The sequence below is a fragment of the Lepidochelys kempii genome, chromosome 4 (assembly GCF_965140285.1).
Source record: "Lepidochelys kempii isolate rLepKem1 chromosome 4, rLepKem1.hap1, whole genome shotgun sequence".
Taxonomy (NCBI): Eukaryota; Metazoa; Chordata; order Testudines; family Cheloniidae; genus Lepidochelys; species Lepidochelys kempii.
This window is the reverse complement of record NC_136383.1, coordinates 97,273,599-97,285,790: the sequence shown is the minus strand read 5'-3', so window position 1 is coordinate 97,285,790 and position 12,192 is coordinate 97,273,599. Positions and strand designations below refer to the sequence as shown.

General features: G+C 45.1%; 1 protein-coding gene across 2 annotated transcripts in view; it reads right to left on the bottom strand.

The window, feature by feature from the left end:
* The window catches only part of SMIM14 (small integral membrane protein 14), a 69,966-nt gene that overhangs the window by 38,572 nt on the left and 19,202 nt on the right, over positions 1 to 12,192 (bottom strand). For both annotated transcript variants that reach the window (XM_073342254.1, XM_073342253.2), the window contains one exon: positions 10,069 to 10,179. In XM_073342254.1, coding sequence (XP_073198355.1) covers positions 10,069 to 10,143 — 75 coding nt within the window. In that variant the 5' untranslated portion in view covers positions 10,144 to 10,179. The remainder of the gene's footprint in view (positions 1 to 10,068; positions 10,180 to 12,192) is intronic.

The window sequence follows — 12,192 nt, the reverse complement described above, 5'->3', positions numbered from 1 at the left end:
GGAAGAATTCTTCCACCTACCTAGCAATGGCCTCTCCAGGGGATGGATTTACTAAAGATACGGAAAAAACAACTTGTGTCACTGTAGCAAGTGTCTTCACTACAGCACTTGAAGTGTAGACTGAAGCTGAGGGCATGGCTACACTTGCAGATGTAGAGCGCTGTGAGTTAAACTAACCCTCGGAGAGTGCAATAGGGAAAATGCTGCAGTGTGTCCACACTGTCAGATTCAAGCACACTGGCGTGGCCACATTAGCAGCTCTTGCAATGCCACAGAGAGCAGTGCATTGTGGAAGCTATCCCAGCATGCAAGTGGCTGCAACGTGCTTTTCAAATGGGGGGATGGGGTGGAGTGTGACAGGGAATGTGTTGTGTGGATGTGGGGGGAGAGAGAGTGGGTTTTTGGGGGGCTGAGAGCATGTCAGCATGCTGTCTTGTAAGTTCGGACAGCAGCACACACCCCTCCCCCCACGTCTCTCTCTCTCTCACACTCACAGCAAGCAACATTCCACACTAATGGTTGCTTTGTCCTGGAGCAGATAAGTATGCTGGCTGTCAGAAACTGAGCTTTGAAAGGGCATATCGCACTCCTACAGCCGATTCCAAAACAATGACAAGAGGGGCCACTTGACTTAAGGGGATTATAGGACATTTCCGAAGGCCGATTGCAGCACAGTAATGCAACACCTCATTCACACTGATGTCAGGGCGTTTCAGCCGAGGCGCAGCAAGTGTTATGCTTCTCGTGGAGGTGGATTACCAGGAGCACTCCAGCTGCAGAGTCCAGGTGCTCTAAGTGTGGATGGGTCGTAAGTTAGGGCGCCTGGCGCTGCTTTAATGCACTCTAACTTGCAAGTGTAGCTAAACCCTGAGATTGCTCATTAGCACTTGGGGAGAATGGTCCTTCTGAGCCACCTAAGGCTTAGAGAAGGATGTAGGTCCCTAATGAGTCAAAGGGCATGGCTACACTTGCAGATGTAGAGCACTTTGAGTTAAACCCGCCTTCGGAAAGCGCAGTAGGGAAAGCGCTGCAGTCTGTCCACACTGACAGCTGCAAGCGCACTGGCGTGGCGACACTTGCGGTACTTGCAGCAGCATTGGGAGCGGTGCATTACGGGCAGCTATCCCACAGAGCACCTCTTCCCATTCTGGCGCTGTGGCTTGTGGGAAGGGGATGGGGGGTGCAGAGCAGATCGCATCAGATCGCATCCCAGCAATCCCTGTGCTTCCGTCCACATTTGGCGCCATCTTTCAGCGGTTTTTGTGCTGCGCGCTCTGTCTTCTCTTTCAGTCTGCGGGAATGGAGCCTGAACTGCTGAGGAGTATGCTGACGAGTCTCGCCAGCACGTCACGTTGGCAGTCGAGTTATTCTTTATGATCCAAAGTGACAGTGAGGGCTCCAATAATGATATTGACTCGAATAACGCATATGACACGAATTTGCTTGTGGCATTCATGGACATGCTCACCACCGTGGAACGCCAGTTTTGGGCTTGGGAAACAAGCACTGAATTGTGGGATCACATGGTCATGCAAGTCTGCGATGATGAGCAGTGGCTGCAGAACTTTTGGATGAGAAAAGCCACTTTCATGGGACTGTGTGAGGAGCTCGCCCCCACCCTGCGGCGCAAGGACACGAGACTGAGAGCTGCCCTGACCATGGAGAAGCGGGTGGCTATTGCAGTCTGGAAGCTGGCAACTCCAGACAGCTACCAATCGGTCGCTAACCAGTTTGGGGTGGGAAAGTCTACCATAGGAATTGTGTTGATGCAAGTTTGCAGACCCATTAATCGCATCCTGCTCAGAAGAACCATGACTCTGGGTAACGTGCATGACACTGTGGATGGCTTTGCGCAAATGGGTTTTCCTAACTGCAGAGGGGTGATAGATGGGACACATATTCCAATTCTGGCACCAGCCCACCTAGCCTCCAAGTCCGTTAATCAGAAGGGGTATTTCTCTATGGTTCTCCAGGCGCTTGTGGATCACCGTGGGCGTTTCATTGACATTAACGCAGGCTGGCCCGGAAAGGTGCATGATGCACGCATCTTTCGGAACACTGGCCTGTTCAGGAAGCTGCAAACCGGGACTTTTTTTCCCAGACCAGAAGATCACCGTAGGGGAAGTCGAAATGCCCACTGTGATCTTTGGAGACCCCACTTACCCTTTAATGCCGTTGCTCATGAAACCCTACACAGGGAGCCTTGACAGCAGCAAGGAGCGGTTCAACAACAGGCTGAGCCGGTGCAGAATGACTGTGGAGTGTGCTTTTGGCTGTTTAAAGGGCTGCTGGTGCTCTCTCTGTATGGGAAGCTGGACCTGGCTGATGACAGCATCCCTGCGGTTATATCCGCGTGCTGTACCCTCCATAACATTTGTGAAGGGAAGGGTGAACGATTCACTCAGGCATGGAACTCGGAGGTTCAACACCTGGAGGCTGAATTTGAACAGCCAGAGAGCAGGGCTACTAGAGGGGCCCAGCATGGGGTTGCAAGGATTAGGGATGCCTTGAGGGAGCAATTTGAGACTGAAAGCCACCAGTAATGTCTGGTGCCCTTCAGTGGTTAGTAGGAATCTGTGTTTCCTACGCTGACCTGCAGTGCCTGTTTCTTTCCTGCGCTAAGGTATTTTACTTTATGCAATTATAAAGAATGTTTTCAAAGCCAAAAAATCCATTTATTGAAAAGAAAATTCATTTATTGAAAAGAAACACAACTGCTTCGGAAACAAAGGGCAAGGGGGTGGGGTGGGGAATGGTACAATCAAAGATTTGCGTATGTCCTGTTATCATACTCAGCCTTCCTGTCTGGAATGCTGTGCAATGAGTGCTGCACTTCAGGATGGCTATCCTGCATGGTGATGGGGGTTGAGTGCAGTGGGTAAGGATCGTAGTTTTCAGGCCTGGGTGGTGAAGCTACAGTTGTTGGAGAAGCTGGTGGCGGTAAGAACCTGGATGTTCGGAAAAGTGGGTTGGAGGTGACATGGGGGCACAAGGGAAAGAGTTTTGGGACAAGGACTGCAGGCGCGGTAGTGCTTCACCTGCATGGCTACGAGCACCTGGATCAAGTCTGCTTAGTGCTCCATTATGTTTATCAGCCGATCCGTGCTTTGCTGCTGGAGCATAGCGCTTTTGTGCCGGCGCTCCTCATTCTGCTGGCAGATCCTCCTTTCAGTGTCCCGCCACTCCTGCACTTTTCAATTTTCATTACTTCATGCAACATGTCTTCCTTGCTTCTACGTGGCCTCTTTCTGATTCTTTGGAGTCTTTTGGTCGGTGATAAAACAGATGGCTGAGATCTCAAGCTTGCATCTGTAAAGGCAAAATGCAACACTTAACAGAGGCAGCATTGTTCACACCAGACAGAGCAATGATTCCCCCGTACTTAAGGGCAAACACAGTCTACACAATAGCATAATTTATCTGTCCCAAAGCAAGTGCACATAATCCACGGGAGCCCCAAAATGGTAAGTAAGCACAGGGTCAAGCGTGACTGATTGTTTCATGGCTGTACCGTCCTCTGGGTTTCTGTGCTTTGGGGAGAGCCAACAGTGGGAGGGGGCCCCTATACTGAACACTGTCCCCATATTTTCCACAGGAGTTCGTCCTGGAAGATCTCTCTCTGCTGGAGGTGACCTGGGAAGCAAGGGAGGGTCTTCTACTACAATGCGGCTTCTGCCCTGGCCCATATGCAACTTGCCTGTGTGCAGCAGTGGTCCCCCGCCCCTCACGGCACAGTGGTGCAGACAAGTTAGCTTTACTGGGACAAGAACCACAGTGGCTCTCCCGAGAAACCTGCGCAAGCGCATTGCCCAAATTCTGGATGAGACCTTTGAAGAGATCACTGAAGCTGATTACCGCGATGAGAGAGCACATCAACGCCTATTCTGCATCTAGGCATGTATGCAGCCCTAACCCTTCTCATCCCAAGAGCCTGCACCGAATAACTTCCTTCCCAAAATAAAAGACGCTTACCGGGAACCTCCTCTGGTGTTTGTCCTTCCCCAACCACTGGCCGCTGCAACTGGCTACCTCCTGGCTTGACAACAGCTCCTGGCTGCACGCATCTAGGGATTCTGGGGTATCTTCCTCCATCTCAGCACCCTCGCTCCCGCTTTGCTCCTCCTCCTCCTCCTCCCGCCTTGTTGAACTGGGCTCTGAAGTGTCCATGGTGGTACTCGGAATGGAGGTGGGGTCGCCCCCAAGTATTGCATCCAGCTCTTTGTGGGAACGGCAGGTCGCAGGGGCAGCACCGGAGTGGCTGTTTGCCTCACGGGCTTTGTGGTGGCATTCCGCAGGTCCTTCACTTTAACCCTGCACTGCAGTGAGTCTCTGTCATGTCCCTTGATATCTGCCCAAAGGTATTGTAATTCCTACAGCTGGAGCGCAGCTGGGACTGGACAGCTTCCTCCCCCCAAACACTGATGAGGTCCAGCACCTCGCCATTGCTCCATACTGGGGATTGCCTGGCGTGTGGAGGCATGGTCACCTGGAAAGATTTGCTGAGAGCACTCCGTGCCTGGCTGAGCAAACAGGAAGGGGATTTTCAAAATTCCCAGAGAATTTAAAGGGCGGGTCTGAAGGTTCGTCACCTAAGGGCAGGGCAGTAGAGTTCAAAGTGATGATCACAGTGGCTAGAACAGGCATTGTGGGACACTTCTGGAGGACACTTCTGGAGAGCATGCTAACAGACCAGGGTGTCCACACTGGCGCCACGGCGCTCCAGCAGGGGCACACAAAATGTTATTCCACTCGCCGAGGTGGAGTACCAGGAGCACTGTAGCCGTGGAGTCAGATCGCTCTACATGCCTTGCCAGTGTGGACGGGTAGTGAGCTAGTGCATCCGGGGCTCCTTTAATGTGCTCTAACTCGCAAGTGTAGCCAAGCCCTAACGTTCATTGAGAGTCAGGGGTGACCCCATAGGGCCTCCTAAAATTTGTCTGGCAAGCTTTCTAAGCGTCACTGGAGCTTGTTGCTTTCTGCAGGTACACAGGAAGGGAAAGGAAAATGCTTCCTTAACTTTCCTTCAGCTTCCCCCAACCTCTGGTCTCCTTCTAAGGAGTATAAATAGAAATATATCCTCTTTCAGATCCTGGCCTCTGCTCTGTCCCCTTTGCACCAATGGAAAGCCGATTTAAAGAGCGCTTGGATATGGTAATCCCTGAGTAGCATGAAGTCCACATAGCTGGCCCTAAATTATCTGCTCTTAGCCCAGTTGACATAGGTGGTATGTTGGGACCACCAGTGTACAAGGGCAATATGCTCTATCAATCCTGCCAGAACAACCCCATAGGGACCATATAGGCCAGCACAAGGTAGAGCAACCCCGAGGATGCTCTAAAACTTACACTGAAAGCCAAACAAGACCCTGGCTGCCCCCAGAATTTGGAGGCAGCAGAGAAGGGGCAGAAAGCCACCTGCCTTTTCCCTCTTCAAGCATGCAAAACCAGGCGAATAGATACACCTGAGGGGGGGAAGTCACTTCCCTCTCTGTGCCTCACCTTCCCAAAAATGGAGATAATGATACAGACCTCTTTTGTAAAGCACTCTGAGATCTAGTGATGGAAAGCACAGCATAAGAGCTAGAATATATATATATATATATATATATATATAATATATATATATATATATAACCTTGCAAAAATACAGACAGGAACAAAATAGATACTTTTTTTAATTCAGCAACGAGGGGATGAAAATGTAATTGTAGCCCTGTGTGTATTAAAACATCCAATAATTGTAAACACTGGTATTAGCTGCTTGGTTGACTGGCTTGACATTTCATCACTTGATTCAATTCATTCTGTCTTAGTTGGAATATCTACTGAAAGCATGGTTCATGGTGGTCAAAGAAAAGATGAACACAGTAATGATCTTCATAAGTTGCTACTGACTAATAAATATATTTAGGTCAATGGGATTTTGGAGATGTTATCAACCCTACAAAATTAATGGAAATATTTGCTCTAAAACAAGAAAGACATAATATGGTAAAACGCCTTAAAGTTTACTGCGGCTGTGCTCCAAGGTATCCTTAGTCTGCAATATAGCAAGCAGGTACATTAACTGGAGCAGCAATACCTACTGATATCTAAATTATGGAACTGCTATAGGACTCTGCACTTCCTAAATCTTAAAGAGTTCAGTTACGCTTTTGAACTGAATGTAGAGAGCAATAACTAAGCACAAAAGACTGTCCTAGATAGTTAGAGTAGAACTTGTATGCACTGACACCTTACCCACCCCAGTTCTCCCTGGATTCAAAAGTGATGTGTGGAAACATATCCATATTCCACTAACAACCCTTTACTGCTGTTTAAAAAGGTTTCTCTTAAATCAATTTCCATGTAGTGCAAAGAAACTGAAGGCAATCCAGTATTCAGAGCCAAAGCACTGGCTGGGAGTCCTGCACATCCACAGATTTTTACATGGCGAAGAGAGTGGGTCCAGATTTGTAAATGCATGGGAGAAGGATGTGAGCAGAAGCATGAGTCAGCATGGCTACTGTCCCACGATGCTGGCTGGGAAGTGTTCCAGGCTAACAGAAGTGAGAGGGGCTACCACGGAATCCACAGTGCAAGAAGTTATAATGAAACTTGACAAGAGATCTGCTGGGCAACCTCCCACCTCAAGAGACCATCTCCAGGTATCCGAAATGTGATTAATGTAATTCTGATCCACTTTGAATTACAGGGCCATACCAGGTAAGTAAGCAGTATTGTTGGCTGCTTGAGTGGTTTTTTAAATCAGGTTTAAGTGCTGTGACATCTTTAAAAACTTTAGAAGTATTTGCAACAAGGAGTGTATTCTATTTTAACCACCTTTTAAAATTTTGTGCTGTTTGCACCAGGCCTATCTGCCAAGACTCACAGGTATGTTGGATACTATTTCAGACTACACCAATGTATATAATAAGATTCTAGAATGGTCTGGGTTAAGAGTAAAGGGCAAATCTGAATGGCCAGATGTGTCTGAAACATTCATAACTGAACGATTTGGGACTTCGCCACATGTACTCGCAATCTTAATTCCAGTTTAATGTATTTGTCTGGGAATCTTTGTAACGCTTCTGTAAATACATCTGTGGACACTAACAAGGTATATTGCACATTTTCAAGAATTAAGACAAATGCCATACACACAGACATTTTGTGAATACAACACAGAAAAACCGGCAATAACTCAGTGAATTTGGGTATCTTTCTACGATAAAAAGCTTTCACATTGAGGGTCCAATCCTACAAGATACTGAATGTCTCCTGTAAAATACTGAGTACTCTCAGCCCCCACTGGCTTTAATTAGTTGAGGGAGCTAAGAACTGCATTAAATTAGGCCCTGATTTTCAGAGGCATTAGGCACCCAGAATTCCACAGAAGCTGTGAGAGCTCAGCACCTCTGAAAAATTAGTCCCTTGGGCCTGCTCCTGGTCATTTTGAAGCTATTGGCAAAATTTCCATTTATTTCAATTATGCAGGACTGGGCCGTAGAAGAGTAACTCATGGGGCCGTCCTTAGGATTTATGGGGCCCCATGCAGTATTATTAAACTGGTACCCCTATGCCCGACAGCAGCCCGGGCTCACATGTGTATTTTAGATAAGCGTGGTCTTTTGAAGGATTTATTTTAAAAAAGTATATGTCTGAAGATGCAAGCATTTAAGTCTAAAGATGAATATTTAGATTGTGCATCTAAAAATCTAAAAATCAAGGATTTTTTAGAGATGTGATTTTATAATCTTCAGCAACACACTAATGAAATATTTTTAAAACAAATTTTAAACTAAGGTCCTGTAAACTAAATGTTCTGAGTAAATATTACAGTAATGCACAACTGTTTTTAGGCTTGTCTACACCGGCAATTTACAGCGCTGCAACTTTCTCGCTCAGGGCTGTGCAAAAACACCCCCCGAGCACAGCAAATTTCAGCGTTGTAAAGCACCAGTGTACACAGAGCACCAGAGCTGGTAGCTACGCCCGTTGTGGAGGTGGTTTTTTTTAGAGCGCTGGGAGAGCGCTTTAGCATTGCCAGTGTAGACTAGCCCTTTGTCAGTAAATTCAGAAACTGACAGTATATACCTGGGGATTGGCAAATGCCTGTTAAATGGCTTCATTACCCCTTGAATGGCTCTTTAACAGTTTCAGTGTTGTGCTAATAGGTCTGGCAGGCTGGAAGGCTTTTTCACTCTTAAGAACTAGATTCCCTCTGGAGGAAGATTCACCAGGCTCCAGCAGCCAGCTGTGGTGGGAGCCTGCAGGAAGGGTCAGAACAGGGATAGGAAGAGGCAGGAGGGTGGACACTAAGGCGTTGTCTACCCTGGCACTTTATAGTGCTGCAACTTTCTTGCTCAAGGGTGTGAAAAAACACCCCCCAGCATGCTGCAAGTTTCAGCGCTGTAAAATGGCAGTGTAGACAGTGCACCAGCTACAGTAGCTACTCCCCTTGCGGACGCGGTTTTTTTACAGTGCTGGGAGAGCTCTCTCCCAGCGCTGGTGCTGCAACTACACAGCCACGTTAAAACGCTGCCGCGACAGCGCTTTAACATTGCTAGTGAAGACATACCCTAAAACCCAGGGATGCCCTAAATTTTCACAGCCGCATATGCTGCATTTGCCTAAGGACAGCCCTGGTAACTCATAAAAAAGGCTCTTATTGTAGCGATATGCTGGATGGGATTCTTGGGCTAGACTGAACGTCCTGCTAAAATTCTGTCCCTGATCACGTGTAAGAGATTTCCTGGCCTCTGACTCTCTCTCTTTCTGGATATTGCTGAGCTATATGTGACAAGCATGATCCTTACAAATATTTAAGGGCAAATGTTTTGCCTTATAAAATGGACCAGATTGCACCAAACACGTATTTTACCATGTGAGATTACCCCTTCCTCCTTACAAAGCCTTCATCCCAATCTCTACTCCTCCTTCGGAAGTCGATCCCTGAGCAACACCACCAACTAATAGACTCAGTATACTTTCAGGTACAAAGTCTAAGGTATGAATACTCCTTTCAAAATGCAGTTTAATATAAGCTTATTGTCTCCTTTCTTGGTTGTGGGTAGGAAAAAGTGGTTTTTTTTAAATGGGAAAACAAATTAATAGCTTCCTCATTCCTAGCCACACATACCCCTGGGACACAGAGTTAGTCACAAGCTAACGGGGAAAATATTTGTTGTGGGCCCTTGTTAAAATATTGCTGGTACAGCACTGGAAAAAGGATCTGATCCTGCAAGGTGCCAAGTGCTCTCTACTCCCATTGGGTTCAATAGCAGTTGAGGGTGTTCACTACCTTAAAGAGGGTATTAATTCCAGCCCTAAGGCAGGAATTAAAATAAAATAAACCTACAAAAGTGAAAAAGGGGAAGTAGTCTACTCTAAAGGAAGCGATTGTATGTGTGCGCATAAGTGTAATCTTAAAATATTTAAAATAGCCAAATTATATTTAAACTTGTAACCATATTTCCCTAGCTGGACACAGTTCAAAGCTGTCAATATTTAGAACAAACATTTATGAAATGGTTTTCTTCCACAGATCTTCAAGTACATTACAAATATGGGTGACAAAATAATTATTCCCATTTTACAGATCAGAAATTAAGTCACCGACAGGTAAAACAAGTTGCTCAAGGTTACTCAGTGAGTCAGCGGCAGAGCTGGGAAAAACACACACCATTTCCAGGTTCTGCCTCTCAACAATTTCATTTTTTTATTTTTACAGTCTTGCGCTTCCAAATTTAGACCTTAATCATGCAAATGTTGTGCATGTGAGACAGTTACATGTGTGTCATCCTATGAAGTCCAAGTGTTTGCAGAATTGGGGCCTTAGGTTTTATACTGACTGACACAAGTCAATGGGTACAGAAGGTAGCTATGCAGATATAGTATATGCTGTTCAGCTGCAACCCTGGTAAATATCTTAAACAGAAAGGTATCATCTGCACCTGCGATTTGTAAATATTTAAATTAAAACCATGCTAAAAATCCAGAAGATGGCATTCTAAAAGAACATGTGGATGCGGCAGCAGCCTATTTAACTGTGATTATAAAATTGCTGCAGTCCTCACGTTAGCCTCACCAGATTGATCAGCCTTCTCATTGCATGTTCATGCGAGCAAATGCATTCACAGGGATCAAATCCACCTTCTGCCATGACTATCCGTAGAAACCTAAAGTTGGCTCTGAACACCTAGAAAGAACAATAATAAAAAGGACAATCAACTCTTTTTCAATTGACCTTATTTTACAGAGACTAATGCATCAAATTTCACTTCATTTAGTCCAAGGGGGAAAAACAAAACAAACCACAGTAATCCATTTATTCCTTTTGGTAGGATGAATAGAGAAAACTGGCATGTTTGATTACTTAACAAATCAAAAAGTAGAGTACGAGGTACTGGGTTGTTGTTGTTGTTGTTTTTTAAAGTGGTGTCTGGTAAACCCTTACTCAGAGGTCCAAATAATTTTTACTACGTTTTGTGTGCAATCTGGATTTCCCTCAGGCCATTATGAAAGATCCCTTCACAGACAAAACTACAAAGGTAAAATTGCTCTCTGAGCTGCACAGTGAGTTGGTTAACTGCAAAATTTCTATTTATTAAATGTTCCATACTCGTTCCACATCAGTGGGAGTTCCCTGCAAGAATAAATGCCCTAAATTTGAAATGTGCTGAGTTCCCACAACTCCTACTGGAGGAGACTGGGGCAGAAATATGGTGCAACAAAGAATTATGTAGATGATTAAGACAAAAAAGTCTATTTCCACATTTGAACTGAAAAGCAAGAACAGAATACTTTTAATCTCCATCCACGTTCTTATCCCATCACCATGGTATCTGAAAATCTTATACTGCTATAGTAGGTAAGTATATTAAAGAAGCTCTCTGTTAAATTCAGTAGTGTCAGAAGTCAATCATAACCAAGGATTTGTTTCAGAAGATTGTCAAGCAAGACACTGCATCTCAAAAAGCTCATGCCATATGTAGGTGCTCCAGAAGGGGTCATGCCATGCATAGGGATTCCAAAATAGGATTGAGAACAATATGGTTCAAGTTAGAAAGTGAAAAATTTCAGTACGGTCATACCACTGAAAGAATTCACTAGAGGGGAGATTTTAAAAATCTCCTAAGAGATTTAGGAGCACAATTCCCCTTGAAAATCAGTGGGACTTGTACTCCTAAGCCCTTTATTAGACACTTACAAAATTCTCCCCTAGATCAACCTCTAGTATGTGCAAGGAATAAAAATTAAAACCCTGTAACTTATTTACTATCAGGAGACACAATGACCCTTGCCATCTAATGGAAACAGGCAGAGTGAGAGTGGAGAAGGATGTAGTTGGAGCTATTTTAAGAAAGGAGCCTCACATACTAATTTTAGATCAAAGAAGGTCATTCAGCTAGTGATACTGATTCAGAGTTCAAAGAAATTATAATAGGAAACAGTGGGGAATCCATTCTAGTTTATTCACTTGTTAAAACCAATTATCCACCATACACTGCAGTGGTTCTACAAGTGTATTTTTATCATTTATCAATAGTCTTCTTTGTGGTTTAATTAATGGCAAAAATGGGTAGTTTCCCATCGTTTTCATTCCTGCACTCAAATCAGAGTTGCTTTCTCTCTCTACTAAAGCAACGTAAGAATCTTCAGATCAGTTTTGCATAATACTTGTGGTCAAAACATCATTGCTGACTTTGTACTATCATGGGCTAGATTCAGCTTGGTTTTGTGCTGGCCATGCAGGGCCCCCAAGGTGGAACAATCGTCAAGTTTAGATGCTGTAGAAGCAGAAAGCAGCTGCAAACTTTCCTCTGGCAGTAGGGCATCATCACAGTCCCATATGAGTAGAGTTAGTCTGCAAGTTGGAAGCCATGTAATAAGGGTATCCAGAAGATGTGCTAAATCAAGCCCATCTGCTCAGCAGTCTACCAGCTAGACTCATGGGAGCATATAATCTAATAGTATATCTTGGCTCCAATGTGTGTTCTTAGGCTATACTTGGTATCAAAATCCTGTTACAAAATTGCACAATGTATTTTCCATTTACCTCACACTAATCAGAACTGGCTTTATCTTATGTCAGTTCCTATCCATCCCTACACCCAGTTCCGGCATATAGCCCTCTCCACTATGAGTCACAGCAACTCTGCCTTTTGTAAATACGGCAGATCATCTATAAAGAAGCTAAGGAATGAGAAGG